Genomic DNA, 26,921 nt, shown 5'->3' on the forward strand with positions numbered 1-26,921 from the left:
CACAAACGAGACACCTAGAGCATTCAGAGGATGTGCTCTCTTAGGTTCACTGACAATAAGGGGGATTTATGACCAAATCAACTTGACACACAGTGCTGAGCTTAACCTGCTGTCTCTCCCTAAAAATCCACTGCCCACAACCCCAAATTCTCAATAAATGGATGCAGAATGATAAGGGGTCGGAACCCTGTTGGGACTGGGGGTCCTCCTACTGAAAAGATTTTGTGAGTGTCAAACACTTACTTTCCTTCTGGTGAATTTTTATGCATCACTTCATGGTGGATATGTTTTTATATATTTTGTTAAGCATAAAATGTAGGAACCAGGTGACAATTAAAAATCTAAAAAGTATAAGTCATTAAGGCTCTTAGGCTTATTGATTTCAAATATTTACGTTATCTCTGCTGATTCAACACAAGTAGGCATGGTTTACTTTTCCCTCTTTTGTGTCTTTTGTTTGTAGAAGTTGCATTTTTAAATGTGCATGCAGAACCTGAAATCATAAATTATTACATTTAAATTAAATTGTAAACCCTTGTACTTTATAGCTTGTGATATAAAGTACAAGGATCTTTACATTTTTCTGCACATTCAAAACATATTCTACCTATCTGTGTTTGAGATTTAAAGAATATATATTTTTAGAATATTTTCATAAAAAGTTGTAATATTATGAGAATAGGGGTTGAATTAATGAGAATAAAGTAGGGCTGAACAATTTATTGAAATGTATCAGTGCAAGTGCAATATCCAAATTGTAGGAGGTGTAATATTTGTTAAAGGCATTGTCAAAATACCATTAAGTTTTGTGGTGCTGCAAGATGCCCCAGCCTAAAACTCATCATAATTGCTGCTGGGTAATTGTCTTTTTATTTATTATTTATTTTAATAACCCCCTTTCCATCCATTTACAGACGTCAGAGGAGACAGTAGACACCTGCACTTCCAGTATGAGTGAGTTAACAGACTTTGACAGAGGCCAGATTGTTGGTGCCCAAGTTGCAGGTCTGACAATGAAAAAAACTGCTGAGTTGTGCGGTGTATCGACTCAAACTGTCCGCAAGGTCATGAGTGACTTTAACAAACACGGATACCCTTCACTAGCGAAGCAGAGCAGTGTGCACAAGCCACAGGCGAAAAGGATAAGACTCACAAAATCTGCTGCGAACAGACAAGCTGCCAGCGGGAAACCAGAGCCGGAATCTGAGGTCGACTCACAAACTCCTGATGAAGAGAGCAAGAGACCTGAAGCTAAGACCGAAGACGAGGAGGAACTTTAGTTTGATGTGTTGTTGTGATTCAGACCTTCCACTACATATGGACTAATTAATGTTTGCATAAAACCACAGCCTTCATTCAACCCACAGTTTTGCCCACTTTGGGCACTTTTATTTAAGGTACATATCAAGGCTTTTTTTTTGTGTGTGTTTTGTAAGAATCAGTAACTTTAGTTCAAGTTGAACTGTGGCTTCTGTCTGTGTTTAGAGCATTTGAAATGTTTTTGTTCAACTTATTGATGAGCAGGAAAACACATTTAGAGAAAACCCCCCAAAGTGGTGGTAGATTTCTTTTTAGTGCAAAGTAAACCATCATCATAACAGCTGTACATGCAACTAAACCTAATTAAAACTGTCATATAACGGGGACTTTAAGCTTTAAGTAAGTCTTGCTACATGCATATTTACAAGAAAGACCATGAGAAAGGTAGACCAGTAGTAGTGAGTATATATGTATTGTATGATACAAAAGGCTACATGGGGGAAAATGCATGGAAGAAGGTAGAAACAAAATCCAGAAGTTATTAGCTAGACTATATATGATGAGGTGGACGGTAATTCATAGCTGTTTTGTGTGTTGTGGAGCCGAGGCACGTTTAAACAAAATTCCTGGGAATACAGTAGATTATAAGGGAAATGGCTTTTGCTGGGTAATCAAGGCTAAATGAGAGGAATACATGCTGGAAAACAAAGGTTTTAACTCTCCTACCCCTAATATTATAACACCTGGTTATTCTGGAGACCTGAAATAAAAATAATACATAATCTTATCATATTTTTCTCTCTCTCTGAAGTTTGCTTATTAACTTTGTGACATTTGTCTGTTTTTTTTAACATTCAAATTAAGGGAAAATGTCTTTCTCCACAATTGTAACAGAATCCCCAGTTTTACTGAAAATATTAATGTCAAATCTTACATTAATCACAAAACAAATTGAGGCCTGAATCTGGCTCAGTGTTGTAGGATGTGTATTTACTGTCAACATAACACAAATAGTCTTATAGTCCATGGAAAAGATGTCGTACTACATACTCTGGTATGTAAATGTTGCAGCTGTGTATAAAGAAATAAAATAAAAATAAATTATTATTAAAAATATATGTATAAAAAAAAAAAGTAAAGAAGTAAAAAGGACAGTTTTGGAAGAAGTATTCAGATCATTTACTTCAGTAAAAAGTACTAATACCACACTGTGAAATGACTCCACTCTGCTCATTTTAACTACCTAATAAACTTTTAAGTGGTTTAATTTATAAAAATGGGTAATAATTTTAAATGTATGTTTTTCATTTTAAATCTTGACCTGAAAAGTAATTCAAGCTGTCAGCTAAATGTAGATGAGTAAAAAGTACAATATTTGCCTCAAAATGTAGTGGAGTAGAAGTATAAAGTTACATAAAATGTACATAAAAGTACCTCAAAATTGTACTTTAAGTCCAGTTCTTGGATTGTACATGCGTAATTCACTAAACCTTGACAATATCTATCTCTATGCATTTATATTAATCAGGCGATATGATTTTGATACAATGATTATGTTTGTGTGTTAATGTTGATTTAGAAACTGTGATTACTTTAATTACATATATTCCATTTGCTTAAACTGATTAAGATTCTGTAATCACAAATAATATTATCGTCCGTTTTATATTTTTTAGACTTTAAAATAACAAGTAGACATTGAAGAATCTTTTGGCTCCTGTTATATCTCTGTAGAACATAACAAGGCAGAATGTTTGTCATAACAAGTTTGTTAGCAGGTCAGGGCACGGCCTTGTTCCAGGCAGCAAGATTGTTGCCCGTTGGCTTGACGTGTCCCTGTATTGATTAAGACTGGCGAAATCAGCGGATGAAGAAGGAGGCACTTCCTGGAAGAAATCTACCTTCATTATATAATAAACATTGTTAGTTTTGGAAGTGGGGTTTTTTTTTCCAGGGGAAGAGACCTGGTTCAGACTTCATGACCTGTAACCAGTCTGTGTGTATCAGGGACAGTTAAAAAGTGAACCCAGAGCTCTGTAACTTCACATTTCTTGACGTATTGTAATAAACTTTTGTTAAACTGAGAACTTGGACGTCTCCTGTTCATCATTCCCCATCAACGACTGCGCAGAAATAATTGGTGAGGATTTTTTGTTGTTGGAATCAGATTATTCAATTGTAGGTGGAGCCTCAATTTGACGCTCGTACCACTCTTCCCCGTGTCCACATCCAATAAATCCACAGAGACCAGCCGGTTAACTTGAATGTTTACTCAGAAAAATGCAGGAAAAATACAAAATATAAAATGTCACAAAATGAAAACAAAAATCGCGTCCTATACACGAAATTAGAATGTAGTGGAGAGAGAGGTCAAAAAACTATAGGGCTCCACTCCCCGCTTGTCCTGACTGACCACAAATCACATTACCTACCAAATAACCATTACCAAACGCTCACGAGAATGACATATTAAAGGTACAGTCTTCACAAAACAAAAATATATCTATCCACCTATATTGTAAATATCAAAACATGTACATATTGTAAGTATTATTATTATTATTTCTTATGAACTTCAATTACTCTGTTAACAACAAAAAACTGCATTTAGGCTCCTACATTACCGGCCCCTAATTGTTATCAATCTCTTTGAAACAATTACTCAAAATTTCAACTCAAAAAAGGAGCCTACATGCTTATGTAGTTAAACTGGGGTTATCTATAAAGATTTTCTCATTCTTCACCTCAAAGCAAATGAGGTCTTGGCTTCTATCCAGCTCAGTTTAATTGTCCTCAGTTTCTTGAAGAAGACATAACTTTGTTATTGGGCGACAAAGGACATTGGTCTTGGTCTTCACCTTAACCTGACGAACAAACCCTCTGCTGTCAGGAAAAGTCTCCATGATCTTTTCTAGTGGCCATGAATTCCTGGGTGACGTGTCGTCCACAATCAGCACTACATCACCAACATAGAAGTTTCTTCCAGGTGCAGACCATCTTTGACGTTCTTGAAGCTGTGTGAGGTACTCTCTGCACCAACGCTTCCAGAAGATGTCCGCAAGGTACTGAACCTGTCTCCATCTGCGGTTAGCGTACTGGTCATCCTTGTTAAACACCCCCGGTGGTAACTCAGGCTTAGTTTTGAGCAGCACCAAGTGGTTGGGCGTTAAGGCCTCTAAATCATTAAAGTCTGAAGAAGCCTTCGTGATGGGCCTGCTGTTTATGACAGCCTCTGCTTCACACAGTAGGGTATGAAGACCCTCTTCATCCAGAAGTTGTTCCTTTACTGTGATGCTCAGAATCTTTCTCACTGATCGGATAAGTCGCTCCCAACTTCCTCCATGGTGAGAACCTGCTGGGGGGTTGAAGTGCCAATGGACACCCCTTTGTTGCAGATGTTTGGCGATCTTGCTAGTGTTCCATTCTTTTATTGACTTCTTCAACTCACTGTCAGCTGAACGAAAATTTGTTCCATTATCAGAGTACATCTCCTTGACTTGTCCTCTTCTGGCAAGAAATCTTCTGATTGCGTTGAGGCACGCATCCGTGTCAAGTGAAGATGCAACTTCCAAGTGCACGGCTCGTATGGCTAGACATGTAAAAATGACACCATACCTCTTGATTTGTCCTCTTCCTCTTTTCACCATGAATGGGCCAAAGTAGTCTACGCCAACTCTTGTGAATGGAGGATCATCAGGCAAGACCCTACATTTTGGCAAATCCGCCATGAGCTGCTTGCCAGTTGTTCCATGCAGTCTTTTACAGACAACACACCTGAACAAGAACTTCCTGATGGCTCCGTTTGCTCCAGGGATCCAAAATCTCTGATGCAGTTGGGCCAACATATGGTTCCTTCCAGTGGGGGCTGTAATCTTGTGAATGCTTCTCAGTACAAGCTCCGTGATGTGTGAGTCCTTTGGCAAGATGGCTGGCTGTTTGGCATCATCCGGCATTGCGGCTCGGCTCAACCTTCCTCCAACTCTCATCACTCTGTCTTGCCACACTGGATTCAATTTATAGAGTGAGCTACTTTTCTTCACCTTTCGATGCTCCATTAACATTGCCAAGTCCTCTGTGAATCTTTGTTTCTGACAGTACTTGACGATTTGTGTTTCTGCTTCTTTCAAATCTTCACAAGTCAAATCTGTTCCTTTGAAAGCTCTCTTGTACTCGTCCATTCTGCTTTCTTTATCCTGTGTCCTTGTTTCCTTTCTCTTTGCTCTCAGTTCCTTCAACAAATCTTTTAATCTCAGAAACCAGGCAACAGCACGCTTCAACTTTATCCAAGTTGAGTAGTGAGTCATCAACTGGTCCATTGAGTCTTTGGTATCTGCCGCCTGAATGGAGTGCACTTGAACCACTCTTTTGACCTCCGGGTCGTCAACGTCCAGCATTCCAGGATCTGGATTCTTAGGCCACTGGTCCTGTGTACAGAGCAAGAACTCCGGTCCTGAGAGCCAACTTTCACATTTCAAGAAAGCCTCAACAGTTTGTCCTCTTGAGACCTGATCAGCAGGATTCAGAGCGGTGTTGACGTACCTCCACTGAGAAGTCTGAGAGTGCTCCAGGATAGTTGAAGTTCTATTAGCAACAAAAGTCTTGAATCTGGTGCTCTCACTGTTCAAGTACTTAAGCACAGCCGTGCTATCTGTCCAGAATATTGACTCCTGAAGTTCCAGTTCAAGTTTTTTCAGGAGCTTGTCCATCTTGACTGCAACTGTGGCAGTCAACTCCATTCTTGGTATCCCTTGCCTTTGCCATCATCAGCGAGGATTGCGCTTCGCCGGTTTCACTTCGTAACAGCAAGTAGCTTGTAGTTCCATAAACATCTTCACTCGCATCAGCGAAGTGGTGCAACTGTGCGAAGGCTGGTGCACCAAACTGCTTTGTCTTGATGCATCTGTCGACTCCAAAATTCTCAAGTTGTTGCAGACCTGAGACCCAATTTTTCCAGCTCTTAATGACATCAACTGGCAGATCTTCATCCCAGCCGTACTTCCGCCGACATGAATCTTGAAGAATTCTTTTGGCAGGCAGTACTACTGGAGTGAGAAAGCCCAAGGGATCGAAGATTGAACTGACGAGGGAAAGCAGTCCTCTTCGGGTGTGTGGTCGATCTTTGAGGTTGATCTTAAATTTGAACTGATCAGATTCTGCACACCACTGGATTCCTAATGCCCTCTCCATCGGCAAATTGTCTTCGTCCAAATCCAGATCTTGAAAACCTTGTGCTCTTTCCTCTTTTGGGATTGAGTTGAGCAACTTCCTGCTATTGCTCGACCACTTTGTCAGACGAAATCCACCTTTTGCCAACATGGTCCTCAAGTCGGCCCAAAGGGTGATTGCTGTGTCTTCATCTGTAGTTGACGCAAGGCAGTCATCTACATAAAAGTTCTTCTTGACCATTTTGGCAAGTTCTTGACCAAACTCATCCTCAAAGTCTGTTGCACATTTCTGCAGTGCGAAGGTTGCCACACTTGGTGATGACGTTGCACCAAAAATGTGGACCAACATTTTGTGTTCTACGAGCTCCAGCTCATGGTTTCCATCGGGCCACCAAAGAAATCTGAAGAGATCTGTGTCCTCAGTGTTGACTCTGACCTGGTGGAACATGGCCTCCACGTCAGCTATAACCGCCACAGTCTCTTGTCGAAACCTCACAAGGACCCCGACCAGTGAGCTTGTTAAGTCAGGTCCCTGTAACAGCTGCTGGTTCAATGAAGTTCCTTGAAAACTTGCCCCGCAGTCAAAGACCACGCGCAGGTTTTGTTTAACTGGATGTCTGACACCGTGGTGAGGCAAATACCATGTTCGTCCTTCTGTAGGCTCATATTCAGTACTGTTGAGCTTCACAGCATAACCTTTCTTGATGAGGTTCTCCATGAATGTGACATACTCTGAGAAAAACTTGACATCTCTAGAGAATCTTCTTCGCAAATTCAATGCACGTTGCTCTGCAACTGACCTGTTGTTCGGCATCTTCAGTGACTTGTTCCTCACTGGAAGGCATACGCTGTAATGTCCATCCACGATCTGTGAAGATTGAGACACCATGCTCAGGAACTGATGATCATCTTTGGACATTTCGATGTCCCCATCTTGTCCAGCATCGGGAAAGTCCTGCTTGAACTGCAGTTGCCAAAGCTCCTCTAGCCCTCTCCTCTAGTCCCCTGAACGTACTATCGACAAGCACACACGTATAGCTGCCGTCCTCATGGGCTGGTTTGCTATGATCGGTAATAAAGCATGGCAAGGCACGACTTACGGTTGATTGTTTCCTCTTCTAAGGCGAGCGTGAAGTCCGCAAAGTTTCCTTCCTTTGTAATCCACAGCGAGTCAGGCCGTTCCAGAGTCCATTAATCCGTGAGGAGCAAGTTTTTTGACTATAATGTAGTTGGAGCCTCAATTTGACGCTCGTACCACTCTTCCCCGTGTCCACATCCAATAAATCCACAGAGACCAGCCGGTTAACTTGAATGTTTACTCAGAAAAATGCAGGAAAAATACAAAATATAAAATGTCACAAAATGAAAACAAAAATCACGTCCTATACACGAAATTAGAAAGTAGTGGAGAGAGAGGTCAAAAAACTATAGGGCTCCACTCCCCGCTTGTCCTGACTGACCACAAATCACATTACCTACCAAATTACCATTACCAAACACTCGCGAGAATGGTCCGGGTACTATAGTATAATTCCTTTTTCTGTCCAAACGAAAATATGAAAAAAGGAAAACAGTGCCCCCTTTTCCTTTTTTCGTTTTAAACCAAAAACGAAAAAACGGATTTTGCTATCAGCATCAAAAAACGAAATAACCAAGCAACCTAAATGAAATAACGGCCGTTATTTGTTTTTTGCAAATTCATTTTTCCTTTTTTCGTTTCTCATTTATTGATATGACGTCGGACACATCGGAAGCGGAAAAATAAAAGTCCCGTCAAAATAAAAGTCCCGTATTAATAAGTACTTATTATCGAGCATAAAAAGGATTTAAAAAACGTATAATCGTACACTAGTATAAGCTACTGTTCTCTGAACCATGCATGGTTCACATTTATTAACATAATTATTATTGATTATTAATTATAATCATAACTAATGCCGGCGGTTGAGCCAGGCATAGTTATAGTAGCCTATACTGTGTTCACTAGCATAGGCTACTGTTCTCTGAACCATGCATGTTTCACATTTATTAACATAATTATTATTGATTATTAATTATAATTATAACTAATGCCAGGCCTAACGCCATAAATGAAAGCTATCGCTATGAAATTTTTTTTCAAGATAAATGAAGTAGGACATTAAAAGATTCCCTTTGATTAGCACACTCAGAACATTGTCATATCATTTAATTACAGCCATAGGCGGCGGGTGAGACTGACGTTTGGGAAGCCTATCTGACCACATGTTATACAGCCCGGTCGCCGGTGCTGATCGCTTCTGAAGTACTTTTATGTTGTTTATCTTATCACCATGGCAACGCGTTGTCACCGGCAACTTGTCAGCATAGTGACGAACGGGCAGCAGCTGCAGCGACAACCTCACACACATTATGAAAATAATAATTATTAAAAATGAGAATTTGTGAAGTTATCGCTTCAGTGCTGATGTTTAGCCACAGGGTAGCGCTGTTATTACATGAAGACTAGACCTGAGGGCTTTAGTACGGTGGAGGCTCAACCAGGCTCTGTGTTCATGTTCCGGCTCAACAAAACCTTTAGCCCCGGTTAGAGTTAACTGATTTTATTTTCCGGTTATTGTCCGGCTCTGAGCTTTGTGCTCTGTGCGCGTTCACATCAAAGGAGCTGCGATCGCGAGCAAGCTTCCCCCATATTCCAGGGATTTATTATGATGCAGCTGCTGCTCTGCCATGGTGATAAGATAAACAACATAAAAGTACTAAGCGATCAGCAGCACCGGCGACTACCCGGCGCTGTGTATAACATGTGGTCAGATAGGCTTCCCAAACGTCAGGCTCACCCACCGGCATTAGTTATGATTATAATTAATAATCAATAATAATAATGTTAATAAATGTGAACCGTGCATGGTTCAGAGAACAGTAGCCTATACTAGTGTATGATGATACTTTTCCCCTCTTTCTTATGCTTGATAATAAGTACTTATTAATACGGGACTTTTATTTTGACGGGATTTTTATTTTTCCGCTTCCGATGTGTCCGACGTCATATCAATAAATGACAAACGAAAAAAGGAAAAATGAATTTGCAAAAAACAAATAACGGCCGTTATTTCATTTAGGTTGTTTGGTTATTTCGTTTTTTGATGCTGATAGCAAAATCCGTTTTTTCGTTTTTGGTTTAAAACGAAAAAGGAAAAGGGGGCACTGTTTTCCTTTTTTCGTATTTTCGTTTGGACAGAAAAAGGAATTATACTATAGTACCCGGACCGAGAATGACATATTAAAGGTACAGTCTTCACAAAACAAAAATATATCTATCCACTTATATTGTAAATATCAAAACATGTACATATTGTAAATATTATTATTATTATTTCTTATGAACTTCAATTACTCTGTTAACAACAAAAAACTGCATTTAGGCTCCTCCATCAATTTTCAGGGTTTCCTCATGCAATTTTTCTAACACTTGGTACAATTATTGTCAATGTCCTCCTGAGGATAACCCTTTAAGGTTTTATTGATTGGGCCGAGGTGGCACTGTGGTGGCAGTCTAATTTCATATTTGGTACCGTGACCACACTATAACACCTAAGGCAATGAAATTCATAGGGGTGGTGTAGACTGGCCCCTGTAACGCACAAACCCCGACGGCAACCTCTCATTGAAAAATAAAAACTCAGTCAACCAAATAGTAAAGTGGTCTAGCAGACTGATTGGTGAGCCACAGCTCAACGTGGAGACCTTGTACACAAAACAATTACAGCGCATTACTGGTTCAATTTTAAATGACAATTCCCATCCATTGCACACAGAGTTTCAGCTCCTCCCCTCTGGGCGTAGGTTTACAATCCCTAGGTTTAGAACAAACAGACGCAAAAACAGTTTTGTCCCTGCTATGCTTTGCACAGGTGTTTATTTATTGTTGCTTTTATGTATGTATTTAGTATTTCTATATATACATTTTAACCTTTATCTACGTTTTTATAGCCTAAACAAGTTTAATTTTATTTTGCTGTTTTATTTTGTTTATTTTTCTGTCTTCTTTTTTTTTTTGCTATTCGTATTTTAGTTCACATCAATATCTAAGTATAGTCTGGACCTGTAACAACTTTTAATAATTCGGAGTCGCACATGCGCAGTAGCGCACCGGGGCCGCGCATGTGCAGTAGCGCACCGGGGCCGCGCATGCGCAGTAGCCCACCGGGGCCGCACATGCGCAGTAGCGCACCGGGGTCGCACATGCGCACAAACGCACCAGGGCCGCGCATGCGCAGAAGCGCAGGAAAAAAAATAATTAAAAATTAAAAAAAATTAAAACGGGCATCGTAGGACTGAGGAAGAGAAGAGCCATCCGCAACACCACCGAAGCGGCAGAGAAAGCCTCAAGATGGCTTTGGCTCAAGAGAGGAGAGCCATGGGGGCAAAGTAGCTAGTTAGCCACCTGGACACAAGCTGGGGTCTGATCAACCTCAGCTGGGTCACCTGGAGGAGGGTGTATGATGTTGAAAGACCCGAAACACCCGATGACTCCAGGAATCATCACTGAAGATGTGTCCAGAAGCATCAGTAGATGTACTTGCACAGCTTAGAACCTGATTCAATCAGTGACAACCAGGAAAGACTGGTTGACAACCGCGAATAGTGTGGCGACTACTGGAGAGTCAGTGACAGCTCGGAGAGACGGCAACCGGGGCAGAAAGGGCTGGCAACCCAATCTGTGTCTTCTGTGAGGAGGACTCCCATAACAAGCTACGATGAACCTAATGGAAAAATCCCCCCAGGGGTGCCCAAGAGGGGGGGAGGATGAGCACCCCAATCCGACGGATACAACGGCAATAGACCAAGGAAATGGACAAACGATTACGAGTAAGCAGTGTGCTTGTGGCAAGATCTGTAAGAACGAACGAGGCTTAAAGATCCACCAAGCGAGGATGAAGTGTTTGGTGGAGTCAGGACCAACACAACGCACAGGTTTCCAACCTTGTGAGACGGAGGAGGAGCCAGGCCCGGAGTCACCCCATAGTGCCCGGAGCCTCCAAGTGTTGCAAAGGACTCCCACCAGCATCATATCTGAGAGGAGGTGGATCAAGTGGCCAGCAGCTAGCAAGACAGCACTGTGGAACCAGTTCGACAACAATGTAGACCAAATACTGGAGGCAACTGCGAGGGGAGACGTCGAGAGGAAACTGCAAACCATGACAATGATCATCGTCAGCACTGCATCAGAACGGTTCGGAGAAGAGGAGAAGAAAGCTGCAAAAGGACCCTGCTCAAAGAACCAAAGGGAGGTTTGGATACATAACATCAGGCAGGAGATGAAGACCCTAAAGAGTCGGTACAAGCAGGCAGGAGACGAGGAGCGCTTTGGCTTGGCACAGCTGATGTGCATCCTAAGGAAGAAGATCATGGTGCTTCGTCGAGCAGAGTGGCACCGGAGGCGCCGCCACGAAAGAGCAAGAAAGTGCTCTGCATTCATTGCCAACCCCTTCAAATTCACCAAGGAGCTGCTAGGTCGGAAGCCAAGCGGCAAGCTGACTTGCTCACAGGAGGAGATAGACCACCATCTTCAGCACACTTACAGCGACCCAGCAAGAGAGCAGGAGTTGGGAGAGTGCCGCACCCTGATAAATCCCCCTGAGCCGAGGGTGGAGTTCGATATGTCAGAGCTGCAGCTGAAGGAAGTGCAGGAGGTCATCAGGAAAGCGCGTTCAAGCTCTGCTCCAGGACCAAGCGACACATAAAGTGTACAAAAACTGTCCTAAACTCCTGCAGCGCCTGTTGAAGATCCTGCGAGTCATCTGGAGGAGGGGCACGATTCCAGCACAGTGGAGAGTTGCCGAGGGGGTTTGGATTCCGAAGGAGGAGAACTCCAGACAGATAGATCAGTTCTGCATCATCTCCTTGTTGTGTGTCGAAGCCAAGATCTTTTTCAGCTCTGTTTCCAACCGGCTGTGCACCTTCCTTGGAAAGAACAGCTTCATAGACACATCGGTCCAGAAGGGTGGAATCACAGGAATGCCAGGATGTCTGGAGCACACTGGAGTGGTAACACAGCTAATTAGAGAGGCAAGAGAGAACAAGGGCAATCTGTCAGTCTTGTGGCTCGACCTGGCAAATGCTTATGGCTCAATACCACACAAACTGGTGCAGCTCACGTTGACAAAACATCATGTCCCCAGCAGGATCAGCGACCTCATCGCTGACTACTACAGCAACTTCAGGATGAGGGCCTCTTCAGGAGCAGTTACATCAAGCTGGCACAAGATCGAGATCGGGATTATCACTGGGTGCACTATCTCAGTGATCCTGTTCTCTCTGGCCATGAATATGCCCACAAAGTCTGCTGAATCAGAGTGCAGAGGGCCTAAGATGAAAACAGGTCAACGCCAGCCACCAATCAGGGCGTTTATGGATGACCTCACAGTCACTACAGAGTCAGTTCCAGGCTGCCGATGGATTCTGCAGGGACTCGAAAAGCTGATGGTGTGGGCGCGGATGCGTTTCAAGCCTGCCAAGTCCAGATCAATGGTGCTGAGGAGAGGAAAGGTGGATGACAAGTTCAGATTCAGCGTTGCAGGTGCAACCATCCCAACCTTAACTGAGAAGCCTGTTAAGAGCTTGGGCAAGGTGTTCGACAGCACCTTGAGGGATGCAGCGTCCATCCAATCAACATGCACTGAGTTGGATGGCTGGCTGAAATCAGTGGACCGGTCTGGCCTGCCAGGCAAATTCAAAGCGTGGCTGTACCAGCATGGTATTCTCCCAAGGATCCTATGGCCACTTCTCGTCTACGAAGTGCCAATTTCGACAGTTGAGACCTTGGAGAGGAAGGTCAGCAGCCACCTAAGGAGATGGCTTGGTCTACCAAGGAGCCTGAGTAACATCGCACTGTACGGACACCGCAACAAGCTCCAACTGCCATTTAAGTCCTTGGAAGAGGAGTTTAAGGTGTCAAGAGCCAGAGAAGTGCTGCAGTACAAGGACTCAAGCGATCCAATGGTGGCCAAAGCAGGGATTGAAGTGAGGACGGGTAGGAAGTGGAAAGCAGAGGAGGCTGTTCGACAAGCAGAGACAAGGCTGCATCACAAAAAGCTGGTGGGAGTGGTGACAAGAGGCAGAGCTGGACTGGGGTCCTTTGCAACTCTCTATGGTGGCACCATGAAAGGGAAGGATGAGCGTCACCTAATCCAGGAGGAGGTGAGAGCAGCAGTTGAGGAGGAGAGATCTTGCAGGACAGTAGGGATGAGGCAACAAGGTGCTTGGACAAGATGGGACAACACAATCGAGAGGAGGGTGACTTGGGCTGATCTTTGGAAAGCCAAACCACAGCGGATCAAGTTCCTCATACAGGCAGTGTATGATGTGCTTCCCAGCCCATCTAACCTGCATGTGTGGGGTATTGCAGAAACACCAGCATGCCGGCTGTGCTCAAAGCGTGGAACCCTGGAGCACATTCTGAGCAGCTGTTCCAAGGCACTCGGAGAGGGACGGTACTGATGGAGACTGCAGGTGCTGAAGGTTATTGCTGAAGCCATCGGGGCAGGTGTCGAGTGGGCCAAGCGCTCCCGCCTCCCCAAGCAAGCCATCGCCTTCATCAGAGCCGGGGAACAGCCAAGCACCGCTGCAAAAACATCTGCAGGTGTTCTGGCCTCTGCAAGGGACTGGCAGCTGTTGGTTGACCTTGAGCAGAAACTGAAGTTCCCCAACCACATAGTGACCACCAACTTGAGGCCGGACATTGTTCTCCTGTCCGAATCCACCAAGCAAGTACTACTGTTGGAGCTCACAGTCCCTTGGGAAGATCGCTTGGAAGAGGCCTTTGAAAGGAAGCTAACCAAGTACGATGGACTTGTCAGTAGTTGTCAGCAAGCTGGATGGAGAGCAAGGTGTCTCCCAATAGAGGTTGGAAGCAGGGGCTTTGCAGCACGATCGCTGTCCAGAGCCTTCAGTACGTTGGGCATCGTAGGACTGAGGAAGAGAAGAGCCATCCGCAACACCACCGAAGCGGCAGAGAAAGCCTCAAGATGGCTTTGGCTCAAGAGAGGAGAGCCATGGGGGCAAAGTAGCTAGTTAGCCACCTGGACACAAGCTGGGGTCTGATCAACCTCAGCTGGGTCACCTGGAGGAGGGTGTATGATGTTGAAAGACCCGAAACACCCGATGACTCCAGGAATCACCACTGAAGATGTGTCCAGAAGCATCAGTAGATGTACTTGCACAACAAAAAATTAAAATAAAAAAATAATTATAAAAAAAAAAATGTGAAGAAGTAAAAAGGACAGTGGTGGAAGAAGTATTCAGATCATTTACTTCAGTAAAAAGTACTAATACCACACTGTGAAATGACTCCACTCTGCTCATTTTAACTACCTAATAAACTTTTAAGTATTTTAATTTATAAAAATGGGTAATAATTTTAAATGTATCATGTTTTTCATTTTAAATCTTGACCTGAAAAGTAATTAAAGCTGTCAGCTAAATGTAGAGGAGTAAAAAGTACAATATTTGCCTCAAAATGTAGTGGAGTAGAAGTATAAAGTTACATAAAATGTACATAAAAGTACCTCAAAATTGTACTTTAAGTCCAGTACTTGAGTAAATGTACATAGTTACTTTCCACCATTGCTACCTGCCACTTCTAACTTATACATAGTCCTCCTTCAGACACTGTATGAGGATTAAAGGGATAGTTTGTGCATTATTATACAAAACTTGTGTTAGAATAATTTGAATATTCTACGTTGTTTAAAATGAAATGATTACTGTGTCTCTCTTTTTGTATTTGTTGTTTGTCTCCACGGTCATCAAAGGTCACTATGCATGCGTAATTCACTAAACCTTGATAATATCTATCTCTATGCATTTATATCAGAGTTTCAGCTCCTCCCCTCTGGGCGTAGGTTTACAATCCCTAGGTTTAGAACAAACAGACACAAAAACACTTTTGTCCCTGCTGTGCTTTGCACAAGTGTTTATTTATTGTTGCTTTTATGTATGTTTTGATATATACATTTTAACCTTTATCTACGTTTTTTTACAGCCAAAAGAAGTTTTATTTTATTTTGCTGTTTTTTTGTTTATTTTTCTGTCTTCTTTTTTTTTTGCTATTCGTATTTTAGTTCACATCAATATCTAAGTATAATCTGGACCTCTAAGAACTTTTAATAATTTTGTATTTAATTTTTTTTATTTTTTATTTAACTTGCCATTTCTTAACTTCCACTGTCTTAAGTTGAATGATGTGTGATATGTGCCTTTTTTGTGTGTGTGTATGAGGACTCTATTTGTACCCAGAGGTAGATTTTGTTTGCAGTATGAAGTAAATAACATAGATAAAAATATTTTAAAAAACATGATAATGATAATGCATTTCATTGCCTTAAGTCTTATGGTCTGGGCACAGTGCCAAATATTAAATTAGACTGCCACCAGAGCGCCACCGAGGGGCCAATCAATAAAACCTTCACGGGTTATCCTCAGGAGGGCATTGACAATAAGTATACCAAGTTTGGTGTTAATCCAACCAACCGATTTGGAGTATAAAATACTTCAATTTAAAGAGCGCCACCTAGTGGTCATCGGCCAAAATTTTGCACAGAGCCTCAGGGGCTCATGGGGAAGTAGGATCTTGAGTTTCATGTCATTCAGACACACCAATGTGGAGATATGCAACACTTCGTGTTTTGTGTTTAAAATAGCACCACCTGCAGGAAGTTGTTATTTAATAACTTGAGTATTCTTTGGGTTATCAAAATTATCTTAATAACTTTTTGTTTTGAGGGTCCATAGATGTTGTGTGCAAAGTTTGGTGCAAAACGATGAAATTGTCTAGGAGGAGTTCGAAAAAGTATGTTTACGACATTTTGCAAATTTGCAAAAAAAAAACTCTAGGCGAAAATGGGCGTGGCCTATATCACGAGATTCAGCACAACTCAGTGAATGCGTGGACATAAGGTTTTTGAATGTGCGATAAAGTATGTGGGAGTTATTAGCCAAAACGCACTTTCCTTTATTATAGCGCCACCTAGTGGTGGAAATTCAGGATGACAATAGATTATAAAATTTTTCGCCAGGTGTGACTTACATTTAAAGTTTCATGAGTTTTGGGGTATGTTCAGGCAGTGAAAAATGCGATCATTTGGGAAGAAGAAAAAAAAACATTCGAAATACAATAGGGACCTCGCAGGTCGTTGCCTGCTCGGGCCCTAACAAGCAAAGGTGGGCTTACTATTTCTCCACTTGCTATAATTCATTTTTAAATGCTTTTAAATCAAGACTGAAGAATTTCTCTTTGCCACTGCCTTTCATTCATCCATCCATCCATTTTCTTCCGCTTATCCGGGGCCGGGTCGCGGGGGCAGCAGGCTAAGCAGGGCATCCCAGACGTCCCTCTCCCCAGCCACAACGTCCAGCTCCTCCTGGGGGACCCCGAGGCGTTCCCAGGCCAGGAGAGAGATATAATCCCTCCACCGTGTTCTGGGTCTTCCCCGGGGCCTCCTACCAGTTGGACGTGCCCGGAACACCTCTAACGGGAGGCGCCCGGGAGGCATCCTTACCAGATGCCCAAACCACCTCAGCTGACTCCTTTCGACTCGACTGCCTTTCAGTAAACGATAAATGCTAATACTGCACTGTAACTTCAAATTGATATTTTTTTTAAATATTTCATCTTCTCATTTTCAATTTATTTTTTTAATATATGAATGTAATTTTATATATGTCTCTTTCCAGTGCTTTGCATCCTCAGTTGATCAGATCATGCGATTTTACCCCTTTAAGATAATGGTCTATGTCAAGTGTGTGACTTAAGCGTGTTTATTATAAGTCAAAATAAAATGTGACTTAGGCAATTTTTTGAACATGCCCTTGTGACTTAAGCAAGATATGGTAACACTATATTTTGATGGTGTCTACATAAGAGTGACATGAGCGTGTCATGAACATTAATGACACTTTGAAGTAACATTAATGCTCATGATACTTGTCATGTCATGTTTCTGACATTTCATCCCTGCAGGTTCAGGGGGCTGATGCTGGGCTCCGCTGCCTGCGTCACTACTGCGCGACGCACATGTCGAGGTTAAAGTGCAAGCTGCCATTTTTTCGAAGGAATCCTCATTCCTGACTAGACAAGCAAAGACAAATTGTGAGTCCAACCGCAGTTTTATTTTGTCTGTTTGCGCACTGGAAACATATTGTGCAGGAGTATCCCGGCAGCTGTGTTTCTCTGAGCCCGGGTTGAGGCGCAGGGTTAGCTCGGGGTTGCAGGTGGCTGCTGCTTAGCTCGGCTAGCTAACGTTAGCTGTAAACAAACACTGCAGGCAGAGAGGAAAAAGCAGCTGGTAAAAGAGCTCACATTTGTCAGCTTTGTTCAGTAGATGTGGTCGCTGATTAAGCTAGAGAAAGAGCCAACGTAGCGTTAGAAACGTAGCGTTAGGGGGAGCGGGGTTTAACTGTGCATGCTTTCAAGTTAGCGACACAACTCGGGAGTTTTGATGACAGTGCGAGTTTCTCTGAACCAGGTCGGAGCTCAGTCGCTTTAGTGCGGGTCGGGGTCAGCGGGGGAAACACACTCTTCCACCGGCATGTCGTCCTTCTCCGAGTCGGCCCTGGAGAAGAAGCTGACGGAGCTGAGCAGCTCGCAGCAGAGCGTCCAGACTCTCTCCCTGTGGATCATCCACCACCGCAAACACTCCGCACTCATCGTCAAAGTGTGGCACAGAGAGCTGAAGAAAGGTGAGAGCTGTCAGTTGTGCCTGCTGCTGCAAAAGGCTTTGATATGTGCTGATGTTCATCTGCAAAAAAACCCACAATATTGGTAACGTGAAAATTGAAAGATGAGCTCAAAAGTGTGGCTGTTTAAAGAAGTTATTCAGATCCTTAAGTAAAAGTGCTGAAACCATACAGTAAAAGAAAAAGTTCTGCATTTAAACGTTACAAAAGTGATTCAATAAGATCTATCAGCAACTCGAAGAGCCAAAACTAGAAGTAATTAATTAATTTCTTCTAAAACAAATTACCCCCTCTGTAATTTATATTCACACCCTTTGCTTCTGTTTTTGCTGCTGTGACAAGTGAATTTCTAATAATCTAATCTAATCTAATTATGTTTTTGTGCTAATATTGCTGATGCATTAATATGTATGTTGCATTCTACTAATGCAGACATTTATACTCCTTTAAATACTGATCTATTTTGATCTAAAGCAATGCATCATATTAAATAACTGCATTGTGTTTGTAGTGTCCAGTCAATAGGGTTTTTAAACAGTTTATTTAGTAGTAGAGTAGTAGACGACTTCTCTCAAACCATAAAAAGGCACATTAAGTTTGTCAGTTAATCAGAAAAAAAGTGCACAGGAACGGTGTGAAGAACTTTAATCTGAAAAGTAATATGTAGTTATAGCTGTCATATAAATTTAGTGGAGTTAACAGTACAATATTTTCCTCTGACATGTAGTAGAATATAAGTATAAAAGTTATGAAATGGAAATACTGGAGTAAAGTATATTGTAACAGGTTGAAACTGCTAGTGAGAACACTGTAGATGATTTGAAACCCGAATGTGATAAAATAAGATGCCGTGTCCTTATGTGCGAAGCTTTCCAGGACTTTACTTATCCAAAATGAATTGGAATATCCAGAGGTTACACATCACCAGAAATAATGAAGATAATGCCTGTACCATGTAAAGAGACCAAAACAATGTTTTTAAGTGTTAATCTAGCACATTTTGTCTGACCCTGATTACAAGGACGAGAAAAGCAATATGTAATTATAACATTTGAAACTGTGATCAAGAAAAGTTTTTTTTACTATGTGCTTATACCATAGTCACATGGTAATGGTATTAAAATATAGCACCTGTACGAGTGTATTCATTGTTACTGAAACTACCAAAGAAAAAAGAAACCATAAAACACAAGACATAGTCAAAAATAGGTGATGTTGAATGTTGATGTTGATTTTTATTGCTGAAATATTGCTTGAATGAATGAACAAATCGGAGTTAGTCAGTGATTAAGAGGTGTTGAACCAAGCCAAATCCAGATAAGGTAGACGCAGAAAACTTGCTACTTTTTAAAAACACCTGTTACCGCTACATTGACAAAACATACTGGAAAATTAGACATGTATGTTGAAGTTTGGGTGGATCACCCATCACAGATTGATGTAGGTTTAAGGTAAATTTTTCTTTTTAAATCTTGAAAATATCATGATTTTCTGTGACCTCCAGCTAAAAGCTCCAGGAAGCTGACATTCCTGTATCTGGCCAACGATGTTATCCAGAACAGCAAGAAGAAAGGACCCGAGTTCACCAAAGACTTTGAGACCGTCCTTGTCGATGCCTGCTCCCATGTTGCCAGGTAGATGTGATGTGAACACTGTATGCTTTCAGACAAATAATGGTGTGTGTCATAAGTTTGTGTGTGTAGATATGTAACATCCTTTGAGGCTTTATGATAAATAATTCAGTATTTAAATGTATTCCTGCTTATAAACCTTCTACAGCTGAAGTTTGTTGTATTTCTTTAGTTTCTATGAAGAATTCTACTATATGAGGTGTTTCTCAGACTAAAAAGGAGCTGATTATCCAACACACCTTTTTGAAATGCACACATTGTTGGGAGGAATTTGCTGAACACTGTTTTATTTTATGTTTTGTCCTCTCAATCCTCTCTTCTTCTTCTTCTGATGTCCTTTACTGTCCCGCCTCCCTGCAGTGAAGCAGATGAGGGCTGTAAAAAGCACATGGAGAGACTGCTCAACATCTGGAAGGAGAGAGCTCTCTACAGAGGAGACTTCATTCAACAGCTCAAACTGGCCATAGAGGACTCCAACAGCCCCAGGCCTTCAGGTGCGGTGGTTTTTATTTACACCAGTACAGTAATAAATGTGTCATTGGTGGGTGATACCACCATTAGTTTTTGTATCAAGTAAACAGGATCATTAATAATGATAATAATATTGTATTTGTAATGTGTTGGGGAGAAATGCATCATTAATAGGCATCTTCTTAAAGTAGCACATATGGTTCAGTTGTTGATCTGCTAACCCTTTGTATTTGTAGCTTAAAACTCTTTATACTGATTTTTTTTTTTAATCACACATTATAGCAAAAAATTTTCCTGAAACCATGTTATTGTTTACATACTAATTACTGAATATTATACTTAATTATTGAATTTTAAAAAGCTGACTGGTCACTTGTATGTTTATCTACAACTTTTACTCTGCCTCTGATCTAAATAGAAAAACCTAAATGTTACCTCAAGTGGAATTTAATTTCAAACTTAAAAGATGTTAGAAAAACAAAAAAAAACAATTGCATTCTGTTATTGGTGTTTTGAAGAGACATTTCTTTATGCTGTTTTCGAATCTATAGTTTATTATGTAGGTTTTATGGCATAATACATAATCACTATATTAATTAGTGATATTGACAATATGTGGGTGTTTGTTCCTCTTGTCTTTGAACTTGATCCTGCAGAAGAGAAGAAAGCTGTGAAACGAAGCTATCAGAAGATCCAGGAAGAAGAAGAGGATGAAGATGACGACTACAGAAGCCAGGCCTCCCCTCACAGCACAGACATATCAGCAACTCAACTGGTAGGAAGCCAAATTTTTTACTTGGAAAGCAGAAAAGAAAAATCCTTCTTCTCAAGTTAAATGATGCTTGTTCTCCCTGTCCTCGTTCCTCAGCCTTCTATTGTAAATCCCTCTAATTCTCCCATTTTTTCCAACACACCGACTCCTTTTGACTTTCTCCCTCTGTTCCCTTTAAACAAACATTTTCAGACGGAGGAGCTGGTGAAGGCCCTGCAGGACTTAGAAAATGCTGCATCGGGCGACGCAGCAGTTCGTCAGAAGATCGCCTCGTTGCCGCAGGAAGTCCAGGATGTTTCTCTGTTGGAGAAAATCGGTGGTAAGTCCTGAAAGCTCAGCTTTTTCAGAAATTACTTTTCTTGGATTATTTTCTGTAAGACATTTACTCAGCATGGATGTGCAGTGTTCTTTTCCCCCTCATTACTGAAACATGCTTCGGAATTTTATTAGCTTGTTATATTTTTAAATTCTTAACGAACATATAATTTAGCATACAGCGTTGAGTAAAATGTAAACAGTTACCATGTTAAACGAGGTACTCGCAATTATCTTCTTACAGTCAGTAAATGTATATTATAATATATAATGTACATGATGTTAAAATGTGCATGGTGTCCATATTACAGTAAGTTTTATTAGTGAGGAAAATTTATCAACACAGGTTATAAAACAATGCATGTTGACAAATATATATACCAAATATAGCACTACATAAAGGAAAAAGTAATAAATATACAGTCATGGAATAAAATATTAGACCACCCTTGTTTCTTCAATTTCTTGTTCATTTCAATGCCTGGTACAACTAAAGGTACATTTGTTTGGACAATTATAATGATAACAACAAAAATATCCCAAAAGGGTTTAATTTAAGAGCTGATATCTCGTTTCATTTCATGTCATTTTCCATGATGATGATTTTGGTTATTATCAAGAAAACCATGGAAAATTGGAAATATCAGCTCTTAAATTGACTGTATATCACAGTAAAAAAAGATAAAAATGTCTTGAGTTAAATGCCTTGTACTTAAAGAAACTGTTTAAATCACAGAATATCACACTTATTTTTCAATCAACTTTCACACCATTTCTAGACAAGGAAGCAGCGGACAAGCTGTCCAAAACGGTGGATGAAGCGTGTTTGCTGCTGGCGGAGTACAACGGCCGACTGGCTGCTGAGCTGGAGGACCGGAGGCAGCTGGCTCGCATGCTGACTGAATACATCAACAGCCAGAGGGAGGCACTCATGGAGAGAGAGAAGAAACTAGAAGTAAGGCTCCTCATAACATAACTAACATACCATGTTAAAGTAAAGTACATTTACTCAAGTACTGTACTTTACTGTACAATTTTGAGGTACTTGTACTTTACTTGAGTATTTCCATTTTATGTAACTTTATACTTCTACTTCACTTCATTTCGAGGCAAGTATTGTCCCTTTTACTCCACTACATTTATTCTTTTTTCAGGTCGAGATTATACATGAAAAAACTGATCAATTTAAAGTGATTAGACATTTTTTAAATTAAACCTCATAACAGTATATTACATAGTTAAAATGAGCTCTACCTTGAGAAAACGAAAATGCTGCTTACATAAATGCATCAATAATAATAATAATAATCCTATAATATATTTGGAATATAAAACAATCAGAGTGGGGGCATTTTGCATTATGAGTACTTTTACTTTTGATACTTTAAGTACATTTTGATGCTGATACTTTTGTACTTTTACTTCAGTAAGTTTTGAATGCAGTACTTACTTTTATTTGTAGTGGAGTGGTATTAATATTTTTACTTAAGTAAAGGATCTGAAGACTTTTTCCACCACTGCATATAACTATAAGTATACTGAGTACATAACATACTGTATACTGAGAATGGAAACAAAGACTTCTCTATGAATGCATTTGTGTTGGGTCACTTTTTTGAGACATTTATTTCTTGAAAAAAAACAACAACCCTGTCCTTCTACTGGGAAGCACCAGCATGGAGAACAAGGAAATAAAAAAATAAAAAAATGCGAACAGACAACCTAAATTTCTTCTGGTTTATTACAAAGTTTGTCTATTTACTACTGTTGTACTTTTGGCTGTGATATTGTTTTTATCATTTAATATCAGACCAACAATCATGACTAAAAACTGGTTGCATATTTTTCCTATAGTGTAGATAAGCACATGTAAGCAGCCGTACATGGCACGATTACCGTCAATTTCCAACCGTGGTACACTGTGACACTGGTACACTGTTGCTAGTCTAATGCACCTTAATTTGCTTTTGAAAGAACTATAATTTGTAAATAATAATCCCAATCAAATAATGATAATAATTCTTACCTCTTGTCCTCTGCAGGAGTATAAACAGAAACTGGCGAGAGTGACCCAAGTGAGGAAAGAGCTAAAGTCCCACATCCAGAGCCTCCCCGACCTCTCCCTCCTGCCCAACGTAACCGGGGGTCTGGCCCCGCTCCCCTCGGCAGGAGACCTCTTCTCCACCGACTGATAGGTGATAGGGAGAAAAACTACCCTCAGTGCCCCTCCCCACCCAAACCAAGCCCCACGTTTGATTCACAGAACACTTCGAGATACGTCTTCAGCCAGAGGACACGTGTGGTCAAACCTCTCCCAGCAGCCAGCTCACCTGCTGTCTCCGAACCTGCGGGACAAGAGGGAGAAAGAGACACGAGAAGCAAGTTTTGGTGAAATCAGAACACTTTGCAGAGGAGAAACAGAGACTCTGTCAGCCTGGATATTTCAGGCACTTGCTCGAACGACGAGGATTCCACTTCACCAGCTTGGAACAAGTTTGTTTCCTGTTTGTTTTTATTTTTTATTTTTTTAACGTTGGAAATGTCAGTGATCTAGGAGGAGGGGAGGGGTAAAGGCGCAAAACTTAGACATAAATGTTGGCTGTCAGAATGTGTCAATCAAAGTGTCTTTTTGTGTGGTATATTGTGGATTAAGTGAGCAAAGGTGGGCTGTTTGCTCTCACAATTCTCAGAGGTTGTGACTACACTGTGAACAGGATGTACCATTCATTAGTTCCACTTTTTTTGGTTTTCAGTTGGTGGCTTTTTATTGACCCATAGTTGGTTTGGTTGTGTGTGAAAAAAAATAGAGAATATATCAGATTGGGTTCAATGTATGTTGCTTTTTGGTAGCTTGATGAAAAGACAGGGTCAACAACTCATTTAAGTAACACTTCATAGAGACAGTGATTAAATTAGGTTTCGTCCTCATAGTCAGTAGACAGACTCTGGTTTCTGTGTCCCTGTTTGCAAGTGTTTTTCTCATTTACAGATTAAAACTTTGCAATTCAAAGTCAATTTTTTTCATGCATTTATTTAGACAGATGCTTGAAAGTATGCTAATTGTGTATTGAGTAAGTATTTACTAGACAAGTTTTGAGTTTTACAAATAAATCCTGGAAGTTTGAGGAAACTATTCAAAACAGTGTTTGATTTCTGTTAAACTACCTGGTCTTTAGTTGTAAGACAAAACAAAAAATCCCCACACTAAAAAATGCAATTTCTTCTTTGAGGTAAAAACTAAACGATGAGAAAAACTAAAAAGTATGAAAGAATGTAAAGTTTTAGAAAGTGTAGAGCTGGGCAATATGGAAATTTGGAAAAATCAAAATAGTACATAACATGAGGACCCTTTTTATATATTAAACAAGTTTTGGAATTAAAAATGAAAAAAACAGATGTCACATAAAATGGACTGGAACCTTCTTTCCAGCTACATTCTCAGGTATTATAGAAAATTGTGTTTAATGAATCACAATATGAAATCCCCATAATGATCATTTATACATATTGCTCAGTCCTATTTGTGTTTAGACATTAAGTGATGAAATATTTTACAAGCAGCAACAAATTCTCCATATCCTCCAATACCCCTGTGCCCCATTTCTGTAGTCTCTTCCAGTAAAATGAGGTCAACCACATAATAAATAAATAAATTCTGAATTGATATATTAAGGTCTGGGAGTGTGAGTTTTTCTGAAAATCACTTTTGGTACAATAGTACATGGTTTTCTGAAAAGTTATCTGTCAAGGCCAGAACAAAGTATATTATCTGTTCAGCTCATATTTGATTTTCAGTTGTCTGTGTCCATAAAAAAGACAGAAGTTTTATGATGAATAGAAGAAAAGAGATTTTTTACTTTTGTTAGAGCCTTCAGAAGCTGGTTACAGCTCCTGCTGATGGTGCGGAGAATGTTTTCAAAACCTAAAGATTATTGTTGCCTGTTGATGCAACAGACATGGGCAAAAAAAAAAATGCTGCTGCAAATCTCTTTCAGTGAACTCTCGGATTGATTGGTGTCTCCTGGCAGTCTGGAACCACAACACATTTCAAATTGCAGGTAAAGATTTGAACCACAGCAGCTTCAGCACTGTTTGTTAAACCAAAGGTGTAGATGTAATCATGACAGTCATGAAGCGGTCACAAAACAGCTATTCGGGACTGTGTTTGGTGAGTTAAAAAAGTTAAAATCACCCCAAATGACAAATGCTTTGGAGACTGGAAGACTTTTGACTAATTGTTTGTCTCAGTCTTGATTATAATATTTGATGGTAAATCAAAGATTACAACAAAAAAGTATTCAATACATATACATATAAGGATTTCAGCAACATTTCCCCATGTGTGCTTCACTGTAGATATTAGTTAGATTTTTTCTTATCTACTTGCTGTGTACTATGTGTTTATCTCTGCAGAAACATGATACCAAACCTACCTACCAAACCTCTGCCAGTAGAGGTAGTACTTTCTGTAATAAAAGTGATTAAGTGGATGCAACTTCTTAAGTGTATATATATATATATATATGTCAATTTTTAAATTGCCTAAAAATGCTGGAAATGGTCATATTATAGTCTCTTGATACATGTAATAGTATAGTGATTTCAGCTGTCCAGTCTGTCCTTTTAATGGCTTGCAACCATGAATGTCTCCGCCTAGCTTCAAAGGGAGGCAAAGTAATCGATAATAATGTTTTCATAGATCGGTCGTTAATAGATGTTGTTTCCCTCTGAGTTTCTGCCGACTTAAAGTAACATTTAAATACATAGTAGCAGTACATCTTGAAGTTAAACTCACCTAAACTTTGGCCATTTAATGCTATTTTGGGTCCTTTACCATCCTGACAGTGAATACCGATCAGGAAATCTCACCGCATTGTTAAGGGTTACCTTAGTCATGTAAAATAATCTGTCATTTGATAATAAACCATTAAATAATCAGGAACAGCATCTGGACCAATCATATTTTTGACAACTGTACTTGTCACTTTCTGGTACCAGTTAGGCTCGGCCCACAAAATATGTCATAATTGTTGGTCTAAAGTATGTGCACAGATATTCTAATAAAAACACCATGTTATAGTATGTCCAAAAATGAAAAAAATATCCATCATTGAAAAATGTCATAGTGTAGTTTCTCTGTAAATGCCAAAATGGCCTAGAATAGTTCCTTGATCATTGTTATAGTATAGTTTGTTCAAAACTATCAAAAAACACACCACATAATTGTTTGTTGAATAAAGAACCCTTTTATACAGTACAAAATGAGGTGATCAGGTCACCACATGGGCTTGTTTGATATGTAGACAAGGCAACAGCACAGTTTGATTAATTATTTCAATCTTTTATTGTGATTTTGAGAAATAAGTCTATAGTCATTGAGGGAATTCCCTCGACACACCTCAGTATAGTAAAACTTGGTGTAAACGGATTCAAGTACATCACAAGAAAACAGTCAGAGCAAAACATTTAATTTAAGAACTTCTAATTGGAATGTTAAATGGTCAAGATTCTGTGATGTCATGATGATCCATTCTGGAATCCTGTCATGACCTGTGTGCTGAAGCAGAAGCCTCACATACAACCAGAGAT

General features: G+C 40.3%; 1 protein-coding gene, 1 long non-coding RNA gene and 1 pseudogene across 3 annotated transcripts in view; all 3 read left to right on the forward strand.

Annotated features, from left to right (window-relative positions):
- LOC131971972 (uncharacterized) overlaps positions 1–2,052 on the forward strand; it is a 4,101-nt gene extending 2,049 nt beyond the window's left edge. Inside the window, exon 2 of the long non-coding RNA XR_009394421.1 lies at positions 915–2,052. This is a non-coding gene — a long non-coding RNA (uncharacterized LOC131971972). The remainder of the gene's footprint in view (positions 1–914) is intronic.
- Positions 2,053–11,164: 9,112 nt separating this feature from the next.
- On the forward strand, positions 11,165–15,022 carry LOC131971527 (uncharacterized; annotated as a pseudogene).
- A 2,415-nt stretch (positions 15,023–17,437) lies between these two features.
- On the forward strand, positions 17,438–25,000 carry rprd1b (regulation of nuclear pre-mRNA domain containing 1B). Of its 2 annotated transcripts, XM_059333657.1 has the most exons (8): positions 17,438–17,556; positions 17,933–18,146; positions 19,648–19,777; positions 20,135–20,268; positions 20,902–21,020; positions 21,210–21,336; positions 22,112–22,287; positions 23,375–25,000. In XM_059333657.1, exons 2-8 carry the CDS (start codon positions 17,996–17,998, stop codon positions 23,522–23,524), a joined length of 987 nt encoding a protein of 328 aa, XP_059189640.1. In that variant the 5' UTR covers positions 17,438–17,556; positions 17,933–17,995; the 3' UTR covers positions 23,525–25,000. The 2 variants fall into 2 exon arrangements, with proteins under 2 accessions (XP_059189640.1, XP_059189639.1); XM_059333656.1 differs by having other exon boundaries at positions 17,469–18,146.
- The last annotated feature ends 1,921 nt before the right edge of the window (positions 25,001–26,921 follow it).

This window comes from Centropristis striata, chromosome 5 (genome assembly GCF_030273125.1).
Source record: "Centropristis striata isolate RG_2023a ecotype Rhode Island chromosome 5, C.striata_1.0, whole genome shotgun sequence".
NCBI lineage: Eukaryota > Metazoa > Chordata > Actinopteri > Perciformes > Serranidae > Centropristis > Centropristis striata.

What these genes read in the sequence shown, in the direction of transcription:
- rprd1b (XM_059333657.1), top strand. Translation starts at nt 17,996, where the DNA reads ATGTCGTCCTTCTCCGAGTCGGCCCTGGAGAAGAAGCTGACGGAGCTG. An exon ending in GCACAGAGAGCTGAAGAAAG is followed by an intron (nt 18,147 to 19,647) that starts GTGAGAGCTGTC and finishes TGTGACCTCCAG; the next exon opens with CTAAAAGCTCCAGGAAGCTG. An exon ending in AGAGAGAGAAGAAACTAGAA is followed by an intron (nt 22,288 to 23,374) that starts GTAAGGCTCCTC and finishes TGTCCTCTGCAG; the next exon opens with GAGTATAAACAGAAACTGGC.